This window comes from Motacilla alba, chromosome 5 (assembly GCF_015832195.1).
Source record: "Motacilla alba alba isolate MOTALB_02 chromosome 5, Motacilla_alba_V1.0_pri, whole genome shotgun sequence".
NCBI classification, from domain to species: domain Eukaryota; kingdom Metazoa; phylum Chordata; class Aves; order Passeriformes; family Motacillidae; genus Motacilla; species Motacilla alba.
The window spans coordinates 40,529,642-40,556,211 of NC_052020.1; the positions used below are offsets into that span (position 1 = coordinate 40,529,642).

Sequence of the window (26,570 nt, forward strand, 5' to 3'; positions counted from 1 at the left end):
TCTAATTCAGGCATTATGAGAATGAAAACTGCCTCTATCCTCCAAGATTCTTGCAGACATTTTTGTTTAATAATAGCCATTGGCTCAGATGTTTATTTTTGACAGGGCACAAGAACTGAGCCTAAATGTATCATATCATTAAATGGTCTCATAAAATTAAACATGTTAAAAGAAGAAAAAATACTTTGGCTAGGACAGCAAGAAAAGGAAGTAGCTGCCAGGAGAACAAATTCGCTAGCAAACTACCTAACAGCACTCTGAACTATTACTTATAGATGTGAACTGACTACTTGGCAAGCTTTCAAAAAAGAACCTACCTCCCTGAAGCTACAACAACAAACAAGTTTAAGTACAACCAGTTCTTGAGAAAAACCCTTTAATAATCTGCTCTGTTCTTACTGCTAGGTGAGAACTACACTAACAGTCCTTGGGTGGTAAAGTAAAATAAATGGTGCCAATTGCGTGTGAAATATTCAAGATTTCCATCATCATTTTTTCAAGTTCTCCCTCAAGAGATTAGTGGAATTTACCTTGCAGCAAGAATTAGTTCCTAAAAAATCCTATATACCACCTTGCTTTCTGAAACCTTCTTTAGAGATACATCTAAAAGACATTAAAAAACCCCTAAAACTTAGTGACTTATTGAAGGTTAAACCATGACACCAAACACAGAGAAGTGTGTCATCTATATAAACAATCTTTATTTCTTATTTTCTGCCATCTGGACATAAAGCTTTTACGTCACCCATTGGTGCCAAAAAGCTGCAGCCTTGCCAGGGCCATGTAATTTATCACAACCAGATGGTGTGCTGTCAATAAAGGAGGGGCTGCTATCATTCCAGGGCAGAATAATTACCTTTCCTTTGAACCAAGGACAATGTTTTCAATAAAAACCCAAAGCTGTTTAATGCAACTTCCAGTCTGTCAAGACTCCCACTGTGCAGCTCCAGGATTCATTAGACTCACAGAAGTGAAGGAGACCATTTGTTAAAAACACAGCACAAGTGTCTCAGAGGACATGGATGACACACAATTTAAAAATCCCCCAAACAGTAAAGATATTTTGAATCATCTTTAAAAGCTTTTTGCATAGACTCTTTCCATCACAAATTTTACAGCAAAAGTAGCTGTATTGCATTAAAATGCCACCTCTGTGCCAGGCCTTTTAGGTAAACTATGGAAGATATTCATTGCTCTGCTATGCACCTCTTCTGCTTTGCATTTTTGCATCTCAAAAGTTGGAGAAGCACCATTTATTCTGGGAGGAAAGGTTGTAAAACACAGGGAATTAAAATTAACTGGCAAGCAATGCTAAAGAACGGCTGTGTCTCACACACCAAAACACTACTAGGTTGACACTCCTCTGACATCTGGAAACACGTGGCAATCACACTGGAGTAATTCAGAAGACTGGACCTTGCAGGATAATTAAATAAGTTACAATGCAACCAAATGGTACCTTCACTTTGAGCAATGCAAGAAACTGTATGAATTTCACTGCACACTAAATCTCCCCTTAAGTTTCAATCCTCGCCAAATAAAAAGCAGTAATTATTTGAACACTCAAAGCATTTTCTGAGCCTACTTCCACGCCAAAAACTGACTTTGAACTGGTCCTTCTTTCAACAGTACATATTTAATGAAGTGGTTAAGAAACACATCCTTTTTTCATGACACCAGAACATTTTGTTCACCTCGAAAAAGTAGAATAACTGTCTAGCTTGGGAAATTAAACATGAGCTGGAAGCCCAAGTGTGACCATTTCCAGGAATTACATCTAACAGAATAGAACAGAAATATTCCTGCAGTTTCAGTTCCACAGTGGTAACAAATGTATTAAAAGATGTCTTAGCTCAGTATACTTTTGATTGACCCTCTCTCTAGCTAAGATAAAATCAGTATGTTCTTCTCTTCATGTAGCAGTTGCCTAAACAGTGCTATTATAGATTCTAATATATTTTACATGTGATTTACAGCCTTATAAGCAAAATACATTGAAGCAAAACATGATAGGAAACAAACTCAACAAACTACCACAAACTTTGAACACCTTTTAAGACCTTACAAAAATTTAAGCTGACAAATTTCTGCTCATCACCTCCAGAAGCTGCTGTAAGTAGCTGATGACTTGACATCCAGGAGACCACAACTCATTAAAAAAAGGTATAAGATAAAGCATGATTCTTTGGTTCTCCCAAGAAGCCCAGTTATATGCATCAACAAAAAGCTTCGCAGAGAAAGAATAAGTTGTCTGAATGAGCAAGGGTGGCTCTTACCTTAGGATACCAGGGTCCAGTCCCACCAGAACTTCAAGTATCACTGGAAAATCTCTTTGTTATTCACACTAAATAAGCACATATCGTGGGGGCATAACACAGTGGAGACAGCAACTGATAAACTTCCACAGACACGCAGATACAGATCTATTTTTACTAAGCATTTCTTGAACCTATGCAGGAGCCTTAAAGGAGATTTTGCAGGCTCTTCCAAAGCCCAGACACAGGTGTGCAGCAACTCATAGTCAGTGTGCAAAGACACACACACACAAAAAAAGCTCCATGTTCTTTCCAAGTTGGAGGCTTTTGTTTGTTTTTCAACACACAACAATTAGTTTCACCTTGAAAACAAAACATTTTTACAGTTGTTTTGTACAATACTGTTGTCTCCAACTCTGCCATATTACACAGAGAGTATAATACAAAATCATCTTTTTTGAGGTTCTCTGACAGCTATAAAACATTGATGTTGCCACTACTATTAAAGCAATATTAATGAAAAAGTAGAGCAAACAGAAACCAGTCAATCACAAATCAAGCTAAAGGCAACTGAAGGCATTCATCTTTATATGAAGAAAATACATTCAGAACCACCAATATCAACTGATGCACAGTACTTGGAAAAATAAAGCCAAAAAACAAAGGCTACCCCACAGCACAGATGATCAGCTGCTAACTATGTCAGCACTTACACCAAGGCAGAACCAGACTGCAGCATGTTCAGAATCTTGCTCTTTATCAACCTCCTGCTCCAGTAAGTGACTGAAGAAGTGATATCACCTTCTAATTAATACCATATTAAAAAAATGTAAAACAACTCTAAGGACAAACATGTCTGAACAGTTTTCAGGTAGGTTTTATTACAACTCTTCCTTCTAGTTTACAATTTAGATTTACTAATTAATCCACATTTTCTAGAGCCAGGAACAGAATTAACCTATTTTATTAACTGAAACACCTTAGTCCCTCTTGACACCCAGAATGAACTGATGAACTGGCATCTGCACTGAGACGTAATTAAATGAAACAGGGGGACACACCCTAGAAAACCCCACAAATAACAAAAAACACAGGGCACCAATGATCAATTTTGCTGAACTTTATGTGAGCTGTAATGAAGTGAATTTCAGTACAGTTCTGGGGAATACAGATTTTTAAAGGCTCCACTGGTATGCAACATCATGGCTTGCATACTGACGAGCATTTTTTAAAATACCAGATATTTTTAGCATTCTGATAAAAATGCAGCCAACAGAATACACCAACTATTTCAATGGATGGACTTTCAAATCCCTCTGTTTAAAATATTGCTCCACAACAGGAACAACACACAACTCTTGGGTACATCCAAAAGACAGGATTATTTGTAATTTAATATGGAAACATTTCAGCTGTCTTAATACCAGCATAATTCCTACGCAAGTCTGGCATTTGAAACATGCTACATATTTGTCACTGAAGTGTGTGAGGTTTTGTGCTGTTATGTGAAGTTCATCAGTTGATGCCTTGGCCATAAGAGTACCTTCTCCCACACATTCAGGTTGCTGAAATCAGCCCTGTGAACCTGGAGCTTTTTCATCTGATCATTTATTTGTTCTGTAAGGCACATCCAGCCCTTAATTCACAGCTAAAGGGATACCAACAGCCTCATCTGGCTGTAATTCAACAAAACGCATGTGTTTACATTTGTCAACCTTTAAAAGAGATCTTAAGAGCTACTGAGCTTGTAGCAGCAACCTTCACATGGTTTAACACTTGAGCTGCAGTGCTTTTTACCCCAATTTTAAAAACTGCCCTTTCCCTCTGTACAGATAAGAAAATGACACACAACAGGGATATGGAGTCATTACCATTTCAGACTCCCTGTGTGATAATCAGAGGAAATGATCTACTGACCTCAAGCAGTCTTTGAAGTCTGCACAAACACTACCTAAAGAAGAGGGAAGGACTATTGAGCAGGACATACATCCCCCTAGGCCTGCCTCTCCAAAAGCTCTACTGGACTAGTGGTTCTCTCTAAACCTAAAAAAAAAACCCCTGGGCTGTCAGAAAACTTGTGGTTATAGAGCATGTTCAAAGACTCCTGTGAAACAGACTTTGTATATCAGTGTTTTATTTAAGCCTAACATGCAAAAACTGTCGTGCAGCAGGAAGTGATTTCTTTAAGTCTCAATTACTAATAAGTTAGCATCAGGGAAAAAACAAAACAAACCAACCATAAAAAATCCAATCTCCTCCAAAAATAGGCCCCAAATACAACCACAGTTCCGATTTGCATTTATGCAGGCTTTTATCTTATGCAAGACAGCATACAAAGTAAAATGGAATTGCTCTCATTGTTTAGCTTCAGCAGTCCCTTGATTTTAAAGATACAGAAATTATAAAATAGTAGATCCACACAGTATAAATTATCTACTGGACTTATCCATGCAAAAGACAACCACGTCCTCAAACGTAATGCCAACTTGTAATTAATCATAATAACTCAGTTTCAAGAGATGGGAAGTCATAATACCATCTCTCTTGCCACTTCTCTTCAGTCAAAATACATTTTCAATTACAGAAACCTGCTTTTTTAACGCTTAAGGAAGTCTGAAAAACTGCTGGTTGCTGGTACCATTGGATTCCTTTATGACTAGTAGAATCACATGTATCTGGTAATTTGCTTTGAATTTTTTTCCCTCAGTACTAACCCAATGGTATACCAGACACTGCAGAAACAGCAACTGTTTCTACTTTAAAGTTCACACCACACAGAACAAAAGATCCCATGTTCTCCTTTTGTGTTCAGTGTGACTCTTCATAGAAAATCCACCCAGACAGAAGTAGGATTTGACATCTTTGATGAAGAGTGGATCTTGTCCAAGGCAACAACAACAAACAAAACCAAACCAAAACACTGCCTCCTGTCAGAAGGCTGTCAGAAACACACAAGCCGTTTCCACTTAAAGGAGAATTCAAGATAATGCCTGGTTGATTAAGTTGATAAAATTATCCATTACCTCTATTTTACTATTTAAAAAAAAAAAAGAACAAGAAAGCAATAGCATGTGCCTGTGTATCCAAATATTAGTAAGCCTGGCTGAACAGAAAATTATTTAATATGCAAAGAATTGCATAGGAACAACAGTTAAATTTCATGGTCAAATTTCACTCATCTCCTCTGATATGTTTCAAGCCCTGCTGCAGTGAGAGACTAAGCTCATGAGACTCAAAAGGCTTCCCTAACTCCAACGCTACATGTACCACTGTATTTTTTCACACAGAACTTTTCTAGAGGCTGAATTTCTACTGAAAGCAGTTTAAGTTCTCTCGAGTGTTATCACAGCTAAACAGGTTAGCCATACAAACAAAATCTACTGCGATACAAAGTGAGAACAAAAGCACCAATTACCAGCCAACTTCACTCTGACACTAGCTGAAGGATCTGCTGAAGAATAACAGTACTGCCTGCAAGAAATCCCCTCGTGTCCCCCCTGGGGAATCCAGAAAGCAATTTCTGAAATGTAACTCACAATAGCTGTTCCTGTTTGTTTATACCTTGCTCACTGTATCTGGTTGCACTGTTGTCATGTGACAATGACATGTCATTTAAAATGCCCTGCAGCCTAACAATTATTATTCACAGTCATTGAACTCATAAAGCATTGGTTCAGATCAACAGGTAATTTTAAAGAATGTGATTAGGGCTATCCCTCCAGAACAAAGACATTAAGTTTGTGTTGCCTGGGTAAATGTATTATCTAACTGTACATATTAATCACTGGGAGGATTTGTGGGATTGTATTAACACTACTTACACATTAGCTCATACAGATTTTGTAATATCACAAATGCAGTCATCATAATAGCATTCATAATCATCAAAAAGACAGCTGTACATATCCTGTTTGACAGCTATTCTTGTGTCTTGCTGAGAAGAAAGAAATGTGAGCTCGTCAAGCCATTCTTCTGAACTAGTTATGGCACCTTCACTATCAAGTCAGAACCATGAAAAAATTATACAGCTTCAATGAAACTTACCTTGCCAAGTTAATTGAATTGTTGAAAAAAGCAAGCATTTAAAACCGATGTTTTCTTTTTATTATGATACCACGGGCACTGAAATTTAAAAATCACATCTTGGCTCTTAAAAATCTCAAGAGAAAGCATCAGTGAAGAAGAGACAGAACAAAAAAAAAGATTCTAACCTTTGCATAGTACAGAAAAGTTGGCAGGCCTTTATGACAGATTGAAGCCACAGAGAGCAAAAACATCAGGAACATATACAAACACCACATTTCTTTAGAGGCTAAGGAATGTGCAAGCTTTGACAAAGCATATTATATTAAGGATGTTTATAATCTACTTCCATGGAGACAGTTCAGTAGCTTTACAACATAGCAACCAAGAGTGTGAACTATATTTTCCATCTGTTTTGTGCAGACTGGTTTTTTACAATGGAAGTCAATACCAAAGCTAATTGTTCCTAGGGATTCTAAACAGCAACACAAAGGGGTAAAGGAATCTTTCCCTAAGCAGTACAAGAGAAGATACAGGATATGAATGGCTATTAAATATATATACAAAAATATGTGATGAAGATCTCTTGTTTCAAGCAGGAAGTGTTACACATAGTGTAGCAGCCACCTAGTTTCAGCTAATATTACTGTATTTATTAATTTTAAAATATCATACAGATGTGAAAAACCTTACAGAACCAGACAGATTATCACCTCCAGCTGAACATGTGCAATAAGAACAACAAAGCAGCCCCTTTCCACATTTTAAGATAACTATAATCAAAAATGGAAAGATACGGTCACTATAAAAACATGAAATCAGCTTTAGGTCAAGCATGAGGAGAACAAAAAGGACAACACTGTAAGTACTTCTTCCAGAGGAAAACAAAAATACCAGCATTGGAAGTACTCCTTCCATTTCCAAACTTCATTTACAGTGATAACACAAAATTTCTTCTGAATCTATCCACATTAAAACAGATAAAACAAATAACAAAAAGCATCTATTGTACTCATACATTATTAGCTTTGCCAAGTTCTGCCATTCTGCCACTTTTAGTCTGTTGTTCATCTTATGTTACATGGCATAGCTGTTCTCTCCATGCACAGACCACAGAAAATAGTGCAGAAAACTGTATTTATTTTACCAGGACACAAAAAAGCTGCAGTGCACACCACCTTTTCCAAGAAAAAGCACAATGCTTAAGTTTAATAGGTGTGATCTATACAGACAACACTTTAAAAGAAAAGACACTCAAAACACTCCATGGTACATTATTACAATTGTGTTAGAAAAACAAATGTATGGTGTATGGAATATACAGCCCTTGTGGCCACATGACAGACTACCCTCAAATCTGAAGGGAAGTCATTGAACATTTATACCCTGCGTTAGAAAAAATCCTGCTGTGAAAAACATTCCTAAAGTCCCTCATGTGAGCCTTCAATCCCGCTGAATATATAAACCCCAAAACTTAAGGCATTTTATGAAGACCACCACATGGATCCAAGACCATGCCTGAGCAGCAGCAGTGTCTCCCACCACTCCAATAAATGCCATTACAACAGAACTATCAAAATCCCTTCCACATCTGCTTCCAGGAGCCCAGTGTAACTCCCCTTGGTTACCAGGTATCTACAGAGCTTGCATGAAGACACTGCTATGCAGATTCTTCACTTCATGATGAATTGTCAAAAGAACTAATCTCTACACAAGACAAGCACCTGTAGGGGATTTTTTTAAATGTACATAACACTTTCCAAAGGCTTCCCTTGGTACTGAATTTTCCAAGTTAATTAAATACCAAAATCTATGGACTCAACGAGGACATTAGGGTGCCATATCCAGAATCAGCAGGCTACAAGCTACTAACTCCTTCTTCCTAATGGAGAAAATCCCACCAAAAAAAACCCAACCAACCCCAAAAAAACCAACCAACCAAAAAAAAAAAAACCACCCCACACCAAGAGAAAAAATTCACCCCAAAATCAAACAAAAAAAAAAAAAAACCCCAACAAAAAAAATCCATTAAAACCACAAAACCAAGACAAACAACAAAAAAAAACCAAAACGACCTAATCAAAACCCCAAAAAGAGCCCAAAAAACACACCAAAAAAGCAAAAAAGACACCAACCAAATGCCCCAAAGTGGCTATGTAGCCTTCTTCTACCCCAAACTGTTCTTGTTTCTCTCAACATATAATGAAGAAAGAAGGTACAAGTATGAAGTACTATAAAAATGAAAAGTATTAAAATCCTAATAAAATGACTGCATAAAACACAGGTTTATAGCCAAAGCTATAGGGTTAGAAAAGATGAAGAGTCTGACAACCACACCTAATGTCACTGAATGACCTGTGTTTACAGGAAACTCTTCCCAAAACCAAACTTGGAAAAGAATTAGCTCTGCTGTGCTCAGGAAAAAAAGCAGAACAATTTTCCTCTAAAATTCTCAAATACAAGAATAGTGTTCAGGGAACTGTAGTGAAGTGTAGTCTGTGCAGTTTTATGGTAAAGTCATTATTCATTAACAGTACTAACATTTAGTTTGTCAGTATATTTGTCCTGCCATTAGGCACATCTCTAAGGAGTTCACAATAGAATCCGTAGACTGGACAAGATAACCAAGTACTCAGCTTTAGAGGAGTGATTCAGTAGCTCTTCTGACTGAGTTTTAATACACTAGCTTCCCTATTGAACTCTTGCTAGCTGGTCATAAAAATTGGAATTCTTTTTCCTGCATTGTTTTTTGAATTTTACATTAAACCAGTATAAAAGCACAAGGTTTTATAATATCCATAGGTCTTAATCTATTCTTCTAAAACTCAAAGCCAGTTCAGCGAAAGAGAGGGATTTGTATGTCACATAAATCACAGGCAATAAGGTAGACTAAGAAACAGTGCAAATTAACTGCAGATGACTAGCAACAGTCTTCTCCCTCATTCCCTGCAGCTGTGCAGGCATTAGCCACACACTGAAGTGTTGCTCTTAAATTTAAAATCAGATTGGAATGCTCAAAGTGCAAGAAACTGTATTCAGCAAAAGTCAGCTGATTGGTCACACTCCATGTCAACACCTTAAAAGCTTTTAACAGCATTGCTGCCAAAGCAGTCGGACTAATGCTCAAGTTCTAGCACAGCAAGGCTTGTCATCCACTGGAAAAGACACACCAGCCACCTATAAAGTGTCCCCCTTCATCTAGAAATAGCCAGCTTTGGTTAGAAATAATCAGCTTCCTCTAGAAAGCAACAAATAGAGCTAGGGCATCCATCCTCACCTGGATAGTGAGGTACCCCTGAGGGGTTACCACCTGAGGGATGGGATGTGTTTGACTACTGTACTCTTTGGCAAACTCCTTTGGGAGGTGGCAGCCATAAACACTGGGGTACCATCTTCTGGCCAAACTGAACACAAGCCAGCTCTATAAAGAAATGACGCCAATGAAACAGGCTCCATGAGCTCTAGATAATAATGAGATCCTACACAGAAGCATGCTTTGACCAGTAACTGATACTGTAAGGTACTATGAGAAGTATTTATCTCTGTGTTAGTCTGAAAATCCAGAAAAGCAGCCTGGCAGACAGACTACCTTCTACTATGTCTTTTCGTAGAAGAATCCTTTAAGGGCTAAAGAAAGTGAACTGAATAGTCCTCAATACTTACTTTCATCAGTGGTACTAATGGGACCTTATGGAATGGAGCACATTAAGTTCTGAAGTGCTTTCTGTCCTTCAACAGGACCTCCCAATATAATATTCCTACAGATTTCACCTAACACAAGGCACAATGGGAGAGACAGGATACTGCAAGTGTGTATGTGCTCTTTACTAATGTGTCCTAAAATTGAGAACTTTCACCAAATGAGTCGGTTTGGTTAATTTGGTTTTTTTTTTTTCAAAAGGAAGCTTTTGTATGAAATCATTGGGAAGGCAGCACCTGAATCTTTCACAGAACACATCTTCATACATCTTTCTGTGAAGACTTTGATCCATTCAATAAGAGGTCCTTTACAACATTTCAAGTTTCTCCTTTGACATCAAAGATGTTTCTAGCCAAGTTTAGCTTATGATAAAAACTATAGCCTGCATATTTCGCACCAAGTCAGAGCTGCCCACATCTGTCTGTATATCTGTTATATACCCATACTTGTCCTAAAGTGTGCTCTCAGATTTACCCTAAAACTCTGCAATAATTTCAACAGCAAGGGTATTGAGCTTTCCCAAGTCAGTAAGTTGTACTTGGCAAGAAGCTTCTGGTATCCTGCCACCTGGAACTGCAGTGAGGTGGAAGAGCAGGCTTTGTGCCTGAAAAGGCCCAAACCCTGGGGACCTTGTCTCTCCTTTGACATTTACAGACTTGTTTTTCCTGAATAGCTCTGTTTTCCAAGGATCCTGGAAAGATCAAAGCTGTGCATATAAAACCCACAATTGCTAAAAAACCCTCTATGCTGCCATGCTTTGAACAAAAAGATACTTGTCAGGAATACAGCTACAATCCTACAAAAGACAAGCTGTTTTCAAGATTAGAGGTACTAAACATTTTGCTTCCAGCTCCTGGTACAGTTACTCTATAGGAGTGACACATCTGTTTGTACAGAGTACTTAGTTCTAGAGATGCTAGTTGCAGGACAAATGAGTTCTCCACCGCCCATTTAGAGCCTCAGTTTGCCAACACACTTATATGATACAACATTAAGCTGACCAGCTGGAAGGCATGCTTGAAAGTCTTAAAAAGCTTCAGAAGTATTGTACTGGCGCCTTTTTTGTTCTTTTTTTTTTTTTTCTTTGCAATCCCAGTGTCCATGGACAAACAGTTAAGAAATCTTAGGAGCTGCTAGCCAACATGAATTTGAGAAGCATGCATACTCTGTAACACATTTTCCCCCATGTAGGCAGTATTGTAACCACAACTTTTCCACTATGCAACAATTAGGCAATAACCTGAGCATTAACAGAAGCTTAGCTTCTTGTGGCAGAAAGAAGCCCTACAGGTTGGTTTATCCTGTCCTTGACAAGTCAATTTGTCTTGAACTAAACCCCAATTCCAAAATTGAGAATCCGCTCCATCTTATTTAAAGTAATCTCAAATTTCTCCTCTGGCCATATGCTCTTAAAACACATTAATTGGCATGCAGGTTTTTCAGACAGCTTCTTCCTTTTAAAATTTGAATCTGTACTATCTAAGAAAGTTTATTAATTCTGAAACATTAACAAACATCTGCACTCTAGCAGGACAAAAGTACACACTGTAGATTGTCAAGATTGTCTGTGTTTGGGAATTTGTGGTAGGTCAACTGCATTGATGTGAAATAGCAGGAGCTGACCTTGTGCCAAACATATTTTCCATCAGAACCACTAAAGTAGGCATGGACAGTAGGTCAGCTGGCCTGCAAATCCCACATAGCCTAACACAGCCCACAGAAAGGCTTCATTACTGACTACTGCTCCCAAAGAAGATAGAAACAATTATACTATATAGTCTTCCTAGAAGTCTCTGTACTGCAGACACCATTGCAGTACTAGTATTATTTTTTCTATGCAGAAAATTGGTGCAGCTCCCAGGACTGATGACAGGAGGTAGTGCTTCTGTGGGTCATTCAGGTATTTTCCAGAAACTCTGCTCTAGTAAATCATGTACCACATCAGGAACCATGAACTCTATTTCACACCAATCCAGAGAAAGAGTGCACATCACCTCATGTGCGACTACTGCTGTTGAAATGCTTAACCTTAATGTTACTCATTTAGAAGCATTTTAGTTAAACTGTTGCTAACAGTATTTACTATATACTATATATGCTAGTAATCTGCTACCAGTATTTTCTCCTTTGGCTGTATGAGCAGCACTTCAGCATTCTGTAGAAACCTGGCATCTCATGCTATTGAGAATAAAAAGTGAGACACACATTTTAAATCAAATACAGCATAAGAAATTAAGAAAAATTACTTAAACAAAACAACATTTCTAGTATTCTAGAATTCTACATTTCTTGTATTTCTGCTATGACAGAACAGTGTTTAGTTGATGAAGACACTGGATGACAGCTCCTACCATAACAGAAAGAAGCAGAATGCTACAAGAACAAAGCAGGTGTACACTTATAAAGGTTTATAAGCTCTATACAAACACTACAATGTTGAATAAAGCCTAAAAGAAGAGGCACTGAAGAATTCTCATATTTCAATGTACAACACAAAGGGTACAACTCTGCTAATGTCTGTAAACACTCTTCAAAGCATCAAAGGCTGAAAGATTTCTCCTGAGCAGTCCAGGTTAAAGCAGTTTTTCTGGAAGCTTGCCATGCTCTGTGGGAGTGAGATAGGGGTGCAGCAACAAGCTGGATTTAAAAGATCCTCAGCTGGAAGTACAAATACAGAGAATGATGTTTAAAACTGTTAGACCCCTGGAGAGAAGCAGGAAACTCTCTTTATGACCCCCAGAGTATTTGTTTTTCCAACCGTTTCCCAGCTCAGCTTGAGATTCTCAAGGGCAGCAACAAAAAAAAAAATTCACTTTGCTCAAATTAGTTTTGACTGGTCCCCAGGTTCCCAAGGTGATAATTTAACACCTCATTAACAAGTGCATTATTGGAAGAAATTCAAATGAACAGATTTTAATGATAATTGAATGTTTTCAGCCTCAGCCTGCAGAAGGAGCGTTTCCCCCTTGGAGTTACAACAGCAGTCACTGCTTCCATTTGTGGATTGGCAATGAATGGCAAAGTATTGACTTTATTTACAAATATACCATAAGCTACTTAAAATTCAATTCCAGGTGCTGAAACATGGGCTATTCCTTCATTACTGCTTATTTTGTACTTGCATATAATTCTGGTTTGTCTTTGCAAAGAAAAAGGTAATGTTACAAAATGTCCAACTTCAAGAAACCTACTGATTAGCCAGATGATTGAACTACTGAGGTCCTATCTTCACTTGAGGGCCTGATTAACCACATGGAAGTTAAAATATTAATTGCAGTCTTTTCCCCTCCAGAATTTAAGCAGACCATCTAAGCTTAGTTTGGGTTTTTTTGTTGTTGTTGTTTTTTCCCCAAGCATGCTTCTCCCTGGGCATATTAACAGTATAACAATGGTCTCCTGAATTCTGAACAGCTCAGTTATGCTCAATTCTCTGCCAAGACAGCTGTACATTCTTATTATTCTGGTTATAATTGGTTTAACTGCCTTCTCTGATTTAACTCACTCAATATTGTTGCACATAGCAATGGCAAAAGTAGAAATTTGTAAAAAAATTTTAAAAATGTTTTCACTGACGAGATGGAATCAATGGAATCAATTACTGGCTCTTCACAACTGAGGTGCTGAGACAAATACCAATCTGACTCTGTGCTGCTAACTGACTGAGCAGCCTTCAAAAAGCAGTTATTCGTTTCCAATAGTTTAGCAGCTGGGATGGTCAATGCAATTGCTACCTCCACTGAACTAGGCTGGATAAAAATCCTTTATTTCTACACAGTGCTCAAGACAACATTCAGTCAAATTTAAGAGCCAACTTGGACAAGATTGATCCATGACTTATTCTATACATGCTATTTTTGGCTCTGTGATTAGGTGTGGGATATTTGCCTCCTACAACTCACATGGAAGTCAATCAAACTTGCTACAAATGTCAAGTTATAATTACTGTTACTGAGTTAAGGTTTATGGAAAGAAATAGCTCATCTCTTTTACAAGCCATTAGTACTGCCAGCTTTAGTTGAAACTTAAAACACACCTGGATTTGAGGCTCATCTTCAGTTTTCAATACATAGGAGAGCAAAATAAGTTTCACCTCTGAAGGTGGCTCACAGACCCTAGACTGATTTCACTTTGCACGTTTTGATTTGTCTGTATCTCACTTAGGTTACTTATGATTTTCTTCCACTTGCCCCCAGCAATGTTATGAGGGCAAGAAACAGGCTGGGTCCTGAACAGCTACAAGGCTAACAGAACTCCAATTGTACAGGATGCATCACTGGCTCTAACGTAAATAACAGAAAGGAGCCAGCTGGATTCCCAGTCCTAGTGAAATTGTAGCGGCAAAAAATCTAGCTTTCAACTCAAACCAAATCATTGATGCTGAAAAATTCACCAAGACAGGTCAAGTACTTAACATCATAAATCATAACAATGTCTCATTTACCATGACAAGAACCAAGCTGTCTCATTTTCCCTACAGTCAATTTAAATAAAAGCAAGAATCAAGTGGCTGTATGCTACAGCTTTCCAGAACTCCATTCCAAGAATCCATTTGTCATCTTTGTATGTATACTATGACCTTGAAAAGTCTGCTTATTGTGTCTTCTTATTATCACTGTTTTGAAAGCCCCTTTATCTACAAAAGTATCTGACATTCATTCATTTTGTGGCTGAATACAACAAGAGCAACATTCACCAAACTGCTGACAAGCATCTGCAACACTTTCTCATTGAAGTTTTCAACCATAGAGACTTTGAATTGGAAAACAGTTCCAAAAGTTTGTTTTTGTAGAAAGAAGACTTCTCCATCTCTCCTGCTCACCTTGCTCTACTATATATATTAAAGCAAAATGTGATGATATGCAAGATTTTCATGTACATTGTCACCTGAGTTCTCTGAAGTGAGTCTACATGCTCAAGGGGCTCAACACATTTGAGGATGACTGTTCCTTTGAAGCAATTCTCAAAGGGATCACGGATCAAGTATGTTTTGTTTAAGACCCCATGATGGTCTTCTACTCAATTACAGTACAAGACAAGTAATGCAAAGTAAATAGGACAGAGTATTGATCTGGTAATGTAGAGGAGCTGCAGTACTGGAAAAACCCATAGAAGAACCTACCACTACCAAGAACCCACAAGGTGGCTCTGCCACCTTATTGCTTTAGCTGTTAGCATAGTTTTTGCAATCTGGCTGAGGGAACAAGTAAAATATTAATATATAATTATACTGCTGTAACTGTCTTCAGGGTGACTGAAGTCTGCTAGCCACTTACATGCATACACCTTACAAAGAATTTGAGTAGAAATTAAGACACAAGAAAACTACTGTGCCAACTAAGGCAGCACATTTGCACATAAGCACATCTTACATTCTCTGTAGAGAAGCTTTTCATAGCATCTGTGTTTTGTCTCTGCTGCCTCTTACCAATAACCTAGTCACTAGCAACTTGCTGGAAAAATCTGAAAGGAGACATTCAAGTTTTTTAGTTATGCCAAGTTTTACTAATTACAACACCTTATATTGTAAGTTTGGAGTCTTCTGATGCTTCTTTAGATTTAGAAATAATCTAGACAATTAACATATTCTTGCAAAATTATTTACAAAAACCCTTTCATCTTCAAAAACTACTTAGTGCATAGCTGAGGAATAAGTAATAGGAACAATCTCAATCTGACATGACAATTTCCACAAGATTTGATGACACGGAGGACAGCAGGTTTTACAAATAGCATGTGGTAAACAGAAGCAGGCAGACAAAGAAGCCACAAAGGCTCTTTTCAAGAAAGCACTCTTGAAGCTATTAAAAGATTTAGCTGTGGTCCAAAGCAAAGCTGGGAGCTAGCCATCTACTGTTCGGATTCCAGCTCCAACTCCTGTGCTGTTGTAAAACCATTGCCCTATCTCAGTTTCCTTTACTGATTCATTCAGCTTGACTAACTTAAAAGCAATGAAATTTTTTAGTATACAGTCAATTCAGAGGTGCTTGCCAGTGACCCCGTTCAACACTATTTCTCCACTTGTCTTTCACAGTTAACAACTATTAGCAGCACCCATCTACTCCTTATTTATTCATAGTCAAACCAGCTGCAGGCAGTGGTCCTCCAGAGCCCCACTTGTAATTCCACAGAATTCAAACAAGTTTTTCAGCCAAAACCCTTAAACAAAGAAAAAATTTTGTCATGCTATCACTAATCGGCTGCTTAGTTCACCCAACTGAACTTTTGCCAACTTCATCCACAGAAAATGTCTACAAAGTAGTATTATCTCTTAAGCCTTAAGGCAATTTTAAAAATGCATGACTGGGAAACAGCACCCAGCAGAAAATAAATAGAAAAGCACTTTCATGCAGAAATCATCCTGTGAGGTGAGTATCTTAACTCAAAGTTGACTTAGATGCTTAAAAAGCCAGTAACACTTTCCTGAGACCTGCAGCTGAGAAATGCTTTGAGATTTGACAGGATTGGCTATCCAGCTGTTATACCCATCACTTACAAAAAGTGCTAAAGTGTACATAGAAAGTGGACATACAGAAACTTCTTGGAAATGAGACACCTATCAAACACCAAAACTACTCATTTTCTTGTTAGAATGCCTAGCAATTCTGGTACTTCTTGGCCAAATTAGCAGGATGTAGCTCAACATGCATTTTAAGCAACATGAGAACAGAAACAATCTTTTATTTTTTGGCCATATTGGTTCCTAATCTGGTTTGCCTTTCAGCTCGGATGGATCTTGCTGGCATAACGGCAGGAGAACAGTGTGGAATGGAAGTTACTTTCATTCCCCTGGCTTGAACAAATACCAACAGTAGCCTCAAAAAGAGACAAAAATGCCTGAGTTTAAATACTGCAAACAGAAATCAGTTACACATTCCTTGCTTCCTGCTTCATTAAGCAAAACAGATACTGGAAGAAACCCAAAACAAGCAATGCCTAAGCAGACCACAGATTGTTGGCAAATCATCAGCTATAAAAACCTCAAACAATTACTTTTAAGACTACAGCAAGACAACTTTTTGTGTAGTGTGAAGCTTGCTTAATACCTGTACTGGAGAGCAGGGAGTCAACTGCTCTATCTTGGTCCAGGTCTCTCCCATGGACCGCTCGGAAGCACTCAAAGCTAGCACAGACACAGGCTGCTGCCAGCTGTATGTGCCTCACTGATGATGTCTCTACTGAGCAACCACCTGCACCAACTGCTGGCATTTAACTCTCTTCTCAGATAATATAAGCAAACCAAATGAAAACTGTTATAACAGGAAAATTCTCAAGTCATATCTCCAGTGAGGTTTTCCACTGTAAGTTATCAAAGCAGGTTGGCTGGTCAGATGACACATGTTCAAAAGCCAATTCACTTCATCAGCATACACCACCACCACCACCTCGTGGCCAGATGCCTCAAGCTCCAAAAATTCAATACACACCGCAGTTAGAATTCTAAGAACCTCCAAACTAAATGCCACCAACAGATCCTCAATAAACTACATCAGCATCTTGTGTGAGCTGCTCACAACTTTTTAATTACCTGTGAAGAGGGGGGAGTAACCTACATGCAAACTGTACCATTTCAGCTTCAAGGCAGCTTAAAGGGCTACTTCATGCTGTAACTGAAGGGGGCTGCTACCCATAGGCAAATGAGACACAAGAATCTGTCATTATGACTTTGAATGCCCAGAGAGTAGTAAAAATTTTCCCTTTTTTACTTCTATAATGAAACAGGAAAACTAAGACAATATATTAAGACAAATATGCTGAATTTCTTCTCCTAGACCATTAAGTTCACTGATTTTGAAAAATGCCTCCAGCTCCCCAAGTTAAAAGGGATTTCAGAAACATTTCCACATTCACTTTGAGATGAAAATTGAAAGCACTGTCCCTGCAATAAACCAGCACACAACTATAAAAGACACAACAGCAAAATACTCTGAAAGCAATGTTTAAAGTGGGGCAAATAACAAAGGACAGACAATGGAAAGCAAAAGAAGGTAGCTAGAATAGCTTGACAGAAAACAAAAACCAGTACAAGAAAATAGTGTGTCTTAGACAAGACTAAGATGACTTACCTCTAGCTGAAAACTCTTTATGCTGTTAGTAGGCTGATCTGCCAAGCAGAACTGTAAACTGGTTTATTGACCCACAAATTTCAATTGCAGAAGTACTAATGGATAATTATGAAAGTGTCCACTGAATGTGCTATCTGTCAAAATGACAGAGGCTCTTTTTGGCTTCCCTTTTCTACCTGCTTACTGCTAGAAAGACTCACCAATGGTTGTACCATCTTCACCCATAATGCACTTCACGGAGGTGATGATTTGCTCCACGACAGGAGGCGACATTGATGTTGCATACGCAGCACTGTGAGAGTATGTCCTGAGGTAATCGATCAGTTCCTGGCAAAACACAAGAGGCATCAGATATAGCCCTCCCAGCACTCAGAGAAATGCTTCTTTCATACCTTCAATCACAATAAAACAGGGCACCACTAAAAACCTCTTTCAGAGAGAGGTTTGTTTCCCATAAGAGAACAAGTATCTCAAGGATTAATTTTACAGTACAAGAAACAGCAGGGACATGACAACTCATACTAATGTCACAGTGCAAGAATGTGTGTTGATCAGAGACAAATGTCTATGACAGACTTATTTAGCTAACACCATCAACAGTGGATTGCAACAAAGATTTGCATTATGCTTACATTACTTGAGCTGTGCCCAGGGCAAGTTTCCAAAGTGTTTATTATTACAGTGCGAATATAAAGAAAATGAAATAGTGGGGAGCAGGATCCACAGGTGTTTAAGGGTCATGCTCAATGTACTTTTTTCCCCACAAAAACCACCAAACAAGGGAACAGGTCCCAAAATCTCTCTCGTTCATCAGCACAATATAAATAAAGCAGTAGGTGTCATTTGAGAATGCACAAACCTCAGCCCAATCCTTCTGCATTTCCCACTTAAACACATCCTATTTCTCTCAGAGGGCAAAAGCAGCTTATATAGGAACAAAGGACCAACACACCTTACATCCAGGCTGCTTGTTAAGTGTAACAAAACCATGTTTAAAATATAAACATCAGTATGAATGCCAGGAGAGATTCTGTCTTTTGCTACCATAAAATGAACAATGACAGCTCTGTAGCTATCACAAGCTGCAAATGCATTATAAAAACCTCTGGAAGTGTTCTGCTGCTATCTGCCTAGGGTCAGAGTTGAAGGGAAGGAAGTCGTAAAGGGACTTTGAAATAAACTAGGTAAGAAGATTTAAGGCCTCTTACCTATGAAGCAATCCCTCAATCAGTAGCTAAAACAGTTACAAAGGCGTCTTAGCTGCTTTACCTTATGCCATGGAGTCAATCCCACTAGCTTGCTACCTTTGGAAAAAGATTTATATGATTTTTTTTTCTGGGGAAGTTGTTGAAGTAATTTTAATCTAACTGTAGTAAACACCCTACAAGGAATATCTCCAAGTTCCATCTCCATTTATGGGTGGAAGTAATTATCACAATTAATACATAAAAATTATTGTCCTGGTAGGAAAATGGTAGAATTTTACCCTCCAATACAGCTTAGAAGCCTGACCTGTGAGATCAAACATTTTATGATATGAGAAAGGTGATACAGAGAATTGTCTACACCACCCCTCTGAGAATTAGAGGTCTGGCAAGTACAACACTTTCTAGCTGTGCTTTACAATAGAAAGAGACAGTAGCCAAAAAAATACCCCCCAAAACCCTAAAAAAATAAAATGCCAAAACAAACAAACAAAACCCAAAACAATCAACCATCCAAAAAAGAAAAAGGGAAAAAGTGTCATTTCAGAAAGCAAACTGCTTGTGCCAAGGGGAGATCAATTCTACCAGACTAACCTAAGAGGATTTTCCTCCTTACGGGTTGAAAAACTTAAGCTTTTTGCATTTTTCCTTCAAGTCTCATTAAAAGTAACGTCAAGAAATCCCTGCTTCCTGGCTCCTAGCCCTTCCTAGAAAGGTATTGCATCACTACTGTACATTCTGCAAACTCAGATCATCACTGACCATGTGAGAAATACACAATTATGAGGTATTACCAGACTAGACTCTTCTGCACTGTAGTGTTCCACAGTATTAGACAGCATGTAAAATTATGAAACAGATGGACAGTAGGGTACTTGAGGAATAGATTAAATTTGAAATGCTTAATGAAGAATTCCACCACCTGCCTGAAATGGACTTTACCACCAGCCAGGAGATTCCCAACTTTTTACCTTCTTGCCCCCAATGTATCCTCCTGCAGCTCCAAAGCTTTTCGTGAATGTCCCCATCATAACATCCACATCTTCAGGATTGAGTCCAAAATAATCCACTACACCCCGGCCACTGGGACCCAGGGCACCTATACTATGAGCTTCATCAAGGTACAGATAGGATTTGTACTTCTTCTTAAGGGCAATCACTTCAGGCAAACGGACTATGGATCCCTCCATACTGTTGAGAAACAAAAATTCAGTATAAGTTGATTTAATTGTTGGGACCACCTCATAGAGACTAAAGTCACTAAGCCTTCATTTCTTCACTCTTTCAGTAATTACAAACACTTAAAATTTGCTAGACCCATCACAGTCTGCAGAGATGCATGTCTCCTCCTTGCACCTGGGGCCCAGATCTCTCCTCTCTACCTGTTCAGCATCTCTGGGATGCTGACACACAGAATAAACAGTAGCAGCAACAGGAAGTTAGGGCACAGGAATGTGTTCAGTGATAATTCATTTATAAAATTACCTCAGTTTTACTTCCACTCTAATGTCAGTATTCTGACTTGACATCTACTTACCTGATGTTTCTAAGAACTGAGTAGGCTTTCATTAGTAACACTCCAAAACACCACATTTTATACTGAAAGTCACTAGGATTTAAATGCCTAACACAGCTATGCCTACTGCTCCTACTCACTCTTAACAAAAACATTAAATTTGTGCAATTCCGTTCACACTAGCATAATCTAGTAAGCACAGAAAGAATGAAATGGACAAGCAACTTAAGACCTCAGCTCTGCTATAAGTAATCAGTTTTGATTAATTAATTTCTACAATATAATCAGGATGTGGGAAACATTGTGATAACACCAGGTGCAGCTACAGTTCTAGCAACAGAAAGCCCAGGATGTGAGACATACACAGTGGAATGTAATTAACAGATGAGACTAATGAAATAACTATGAAGTGACAATATTCATCGTCTGATTTGGCAAAGAAACCCAAACACTAAGCATTTAGATCTCACGTGGAGGGTCTTAGGAATATAAAGAATAGTTTGTACCTGTATATTCCTTCCACCAAGATAAGAATTTTTTTCCAGGGCCTCCGTGTACGAGGTTGCCCATGCACAATAGCATCTTTGAGCAGCTTCTCCAGGCTTTGCATATCTGCACCAGAAATTACTGTTAAATGGTACCAAAACAGCTACTAGCTTGAATTTTGACATGACTAAAGACAGCAATATTCCAAAAAGGCACAAATTGCTCCAGCATGGAGGACAGACCATATACAAGTCAATAAGCACAGGCTTCATCTACCTACAGGCCCATGGATGAGACTGAAGGTGACTGTATGAACTCCAAGGAAGAATTTCATCATTCTAAACTAAAAGCACAAGCTAGAGCATTAGGCACAAAGAAAGTGGGGGTGGAGGGGAATAAAAAGGAAGGTATCTCATTCTGATGAAAAGAGAAGGCAATTTAGTTAGCAAGAATGTCCTTACAGATAGAAATAATTCAGAATAGAACAAGTTCAAGGATAATGAATTAAAGATAAGTAGAAGATAGACCAAAGTGCAGGACAATAAGCAGGGCAAGTGTACTTTTTTATTTCTTTGTTTAAAATTGAAAGGATTGAAAGTGGAAACAGGAAGCCTCTAAACCAAAGGAGAAAAGGAAAAAAAAAAGAGAACCACCAGTGTAGGAAAAAGGACAATGTTCAACATATCAGAAACTAGACAGATGAAACTGTTAGTAGAAATGTATTCTGAAGTCTCACAAGCTTTGATTACAAACATTTGATGTGATCCTTAGAGACCCAACTAATGTGAACATATACATACATATGGAATCAGTCCTGAAAAAAAAAATTCAAGGAAAGGAGTGAAGATGGGATTAATCAAAGCATAAAAGCCAAGTGCTGAGCAAGAGATAGATATAAACACTAGGGCATGAAAAAGAGCACAAATTAATCATGGAAAGAGAACTGGCAGACTAGTGCAGTTGTAGCAGCAAGAGGAGCTTGTGAACTAGATCTAGACTAAAAACTAAACAGCACAATAGGTCACTTAATGTACTGCTAAAAGACAGCTAACTTTCAGAGAGACAGTGATGAAGAAATCAGCAGTGTAGTCCCTGACTCCAACAGGTCTCTCAATGAAGGAAAGACAAGGTTAGTGCAATTAGAGAGAACAGTGGAAAGTAAACTTCTACTCTAGTTTTTCAAGAAGGAGGAGAAGATGAGTCTGAGCTTAATGAAAAGGATAAACTACAGAATAAGGCAGAAAAAAATAAAAACATTGAACAAGGAATTTTAGGGGAAGCTTCCATTCCCCCCGCCAATTTCTAAAAATCTGATTATGAATGAAGCCATTAACATCTTAAGAAAATCACATTAAAAAGGCAGCATAGAGTATAACAAGAGTAGGACTGAGAACACATACAGAAATGTGAACTGAACATCATCTTGACAGGCCAAGACCATTGTTTGCATAATGCCTTGATTCTAATAGGCCACTACCTTCTCTTCCACAAAAACCCACCATCTAAAATGTTTCTAGAATATCCCACAATTTCACCAGGGGAAAGCACATTCCCACAAATCATCAATTTTTCATCACAGCAGCTTCTAAGTCCTTTTCCCTCATAATCAGAACTATGTTTGTCACCAATGTTATTTGAAATTCTGCAACTGATGCAATGTTCAGAAGTGTGTCCATACAAATGCAAGAAATTTAATGCGAAGCTTTTGTGGTCTTGCCCAGCAACCAAAATTTATGAAGACTTAAAAAGAAAAAATGCATGTTACCAAATGCTCTACTTTTTTTGTAAAACAAATTATTCAAATGACAGAAAACAAGAAAGAGCGAACACAAAAGAAACAGTAAGCAGAGCAGAGAGAATCCACACTATCAAGTAGGATAAAGAAAGAAAAATAATTGCAGTTACCCAAGTTTTGCTGTTACCACTACACACTTCAAAGAGAGCAAGAGTCATCATGATCTCAGATGACACTATAAAGAGTATTAGGAGTACCTGAAGAACGAAGGTAGTTCTTACTAATCAAGAACAACCACATGCCTCTTTCATCAAGACTAAGAGAAGGAAATCCTAGGTAGTTTTAACCTGAAAGTTATTATAAATACCTCCTTTGGAAGAAGATGAAACTAGGAAATTTAAAAATCTGTGTATTTTGGAAACATACTTAAAGCAAATAATTCATTGAACTTAATCTATGCTTCATGGCCCAAAAATTCTTTTAGTACTACATTGTGCCAATTCATGACTGTCTAGTTTAGCTAGGACATCTGCAATCATAAGCTTTTGTTACTGTAGGAGCATGTTAGCATCTAGTCCTAAAATTAAACTTTCTTATCCCCCAAACTGTAACCTAGACCACTACAAGATTGCATCATTACGTGACACACTGTTAGAATAGTCTAACCATGCTGAGCTACCCAAGCATGATAGAAACCATGTTAAAACACCGGTGTCCCTAGACTTGCCAAAGGGTAACATGTGCTCCTCCATATGCAGAAGATGTAGGCCACAACAGCTTCAGGATAAAAGTGTTATTAGTTGGGACTGAACACATTAAAAAAATCTGAGTCAGGATGATTCAACTTCCAGTAGCAGCAGTCTTCTGATCTTTTACATTACTAGCAATTGATTTCCTTGCATGAAATTGGATTTTCAGCTATTAGATGATAGAAAGTATTGCATCTCATCTATAGCATCTGCAGAAAAGCAGACTCCACCATCTGATACTTACTGTTGTGCTTAAAGATTCGAATAGTTGCTCCTGACAGTCTTGCTCCAAGCACTAGTGATGCATGATTCAGTTCATCACTCAGAATCAGACAGCCCTGAATTAGAAGAGGAAAGAGGAAGATATTGAAAAGGTTATGTTCCACAGCCAAGCATGTAACACCTTTCAGCTCTGAGGTGCTTCAAGATCATTTAAGAAAAAAAGTAACATAAACGCAAGTAGTCCAGGCTAGACTTGCTAAGATCCAATCTGCAGCCTTAGCATGGCAAATAAAAATACACAACTGCTCTTAACTGAAAGAAACACTCAAGTTTCACTTTTCCTGAAAGTCCTGCAGCTGAATCTGCCTGAATATCTCATGCTATTGATGAGTACTCATCCTCCTATGCAGTCAGGTAAAACAGGGAGCAGAGCAGCTTGCCACAGTTCACTCAGCAAGTGACAGTGCTGCTAAGAAACGGGACACCAAAGACCTAGGTTAAATGCCTTCTCAACATTGCACTATTACTTTCATTAGGAGGCAACCACTGACTAAACCCACATGTAGATGGAGGTAGTATACAAGAGACAGAAAGTGGAAAACAGAATTGCATACTGAACTGGAGAAGTTTTCTGAAGACATTAAACATGATACTGAATTAATTTGCTTTTTCAAAAAAAGCCCAGAAGATAAATCCTTGGACAAACATTAAGACAGGGTATGTATGTTTTGAGAGCAGTGATGATTACAGATCAATAACTGATATGCTGAACATTCAGTCAGAGCATTATCACTGTAGACTACAGAAATGTATGTATATTGGGGGATTAATATATAAGGAAGCAACAATATTTCTAAATAACCTTGGCCCACTCCAATTACTATGCAAACATGCTGCAACTTTAGAAGAGACTTTGCTCAGTTAAAAATCTAGAAAGGGTGTCAAGATGCTGAAGATCTAACATTGAAACATGCTCATTCCATGCTTCTCTATTAGCAGCTGATGGAGGGAGGAATCAAGAGGATTTCTCTGCAATGGGAATTACTAGAAAGGACTGTGAAAAGCATTGCCTATAGTTAGACCAGGAGTGTCACAGACAACAGGAGTACTTTGTTCTGGACAAAGGAGACTCTGCACTAGACTGCAATGCACCTAGAAACATTCTACATTCTGAGAAAGCTAGAGACTGGTTTTCCCCAGAAAACTGTGCCAGAAACTGCCACAAATGCCACGTGTTCATACTGCTGCTATAAAACATTCACATTACATGTTTCACAGAATTTTGCATATGAAGTATGGAAATCTCCAACTACACTGTTTGCTCTTCGGAACTATTATATCAGACAGAGTATGTATACATCAGAGGACATTGCTGTTAAACACTACTGTATCAAAAAAAGTGAATATAATAATCCAGTACTAGTATCCTTCTTGAACGGCAGAAAGCAGGAAAAGTGATAGTTTAAAAAATAAAAAATAAGAAGAAGAAGAAAAGAAGAGATTCATTGCCTAGTGCCTAGAAAAAGCTTTTCCATAAAAACAAGGACAAGTTTTTGGTGGAGAAAGTAGATTTAACAAATTGATGAGCAGCATCCTCTTTTCACCCTCTGCTAGCAGGACATTCAATTAAAAACAAATTAATTTGAAACGGAAGAAGTAGTAACTAGTCTAGTACTGTCTGCCACTAGAAAGAGGGCAATGGATCACATAAGGCACTGGCACAGAATAGCAATCACTGATGATTATATGTAAAACTGAGTGATGCTACTACAATGATAAGACTTCAGTTGCATTTATCGGCAAATTTACATTTGAGAAAGCATCCAGGACAAGGCTAACAGGAACTGGAGATAACACTACTTGGGCTCTAGAAAAATATGTCAGTGAAGATCAGGCTTACCATCACATCCTGCAAGGCCCACTGAAGTGAATGCCACATTTTCCTACAGAGTGCTATGTACATAAATTGTGTAATTCAGTCCTGAGCACTTAATTTTACAACTCATCTACATGTGGAAATTAATGTGATTTCTTACAACCAAAAAAATATCCTTCAAGCGTCATTGCTCTAACTCAATTGTGTAGTCTCTCTCCATCCAGAGCTATGATGAAAAGCTCTGTGCTAAAGGCAGTACAGAACAGTGTCGTTACCTAGTTATACTGACTATACTAATGATACTTAATCCAAAACAGGCAAGTTTGAGAGTCTAGCTTAGCCTCAAATGGTCTAACAACTTCTGACTAAGTCACCCTCAAATGTCCCATGATCTGTGGTCTAGACTCAGCATACTTGGCAGGGAGTGTATCAGGCACATGACAACCTGGCTGTGAACAGAGGGCCTCTACTGCTGAAAACCACAGATGCAGAAACACCTGATTTCAGTGATGCTTTAACAGTGCTGAAATACAGCTTTCAGTCTACACCAACTACACTTATTTTCAGCATCTGCTTAGTAGAGGCTGCTGTTAACAAGGCATAGTGAATAAAGATCAACTCAATAATGATGAAGCTTTTGAATTCCTTTTGCTGACTAACACTGATCAAATTACGGCATAGAGATGGATCTAGTCAGACTGTATATGTTGATATTAAAAGAGGATTCAGTAGGAACATAA

The 26,570-nt window shown here is 38.2% G+C and overlaps 1 protein-coding gene across 1 annotated transcript in view; it reads right to left on the minus strand.

The window, feature by feature from the left end:
* Positions 1 to 26,570, minus strand: part of SPTLC2 (serine palmitoyltransferase long chain base subunit 2) — a 77,946-nt gene that overhangs the window by 29,749 nt on the left and 21,627 nt on the right. The window contains exons 6-9 of the mRNA XM_038137540.1: positions 23,977 to 24,070; positions 21,269 to 21,374; positions 20,218 to 20,437; positions 18,242 to 18,368 (exon numbers count right to left, since the gene is read on the minus strand). Of these exons, the coding sequence (XP_037993468.1) occupies positions 18,242 to 18,368; positions 20,218 to 20,437; positions 21,269 to 21,374; positions 23,977 to 24,070 (547 nt within the window). The remainder of the gene's footprint in view (positions 1 to 18,241; positions 18,369 to 20,217; positions 20,438 to 21,268; positions 21,375 to 23,976; positions 24,071 to 26,570) is intronic.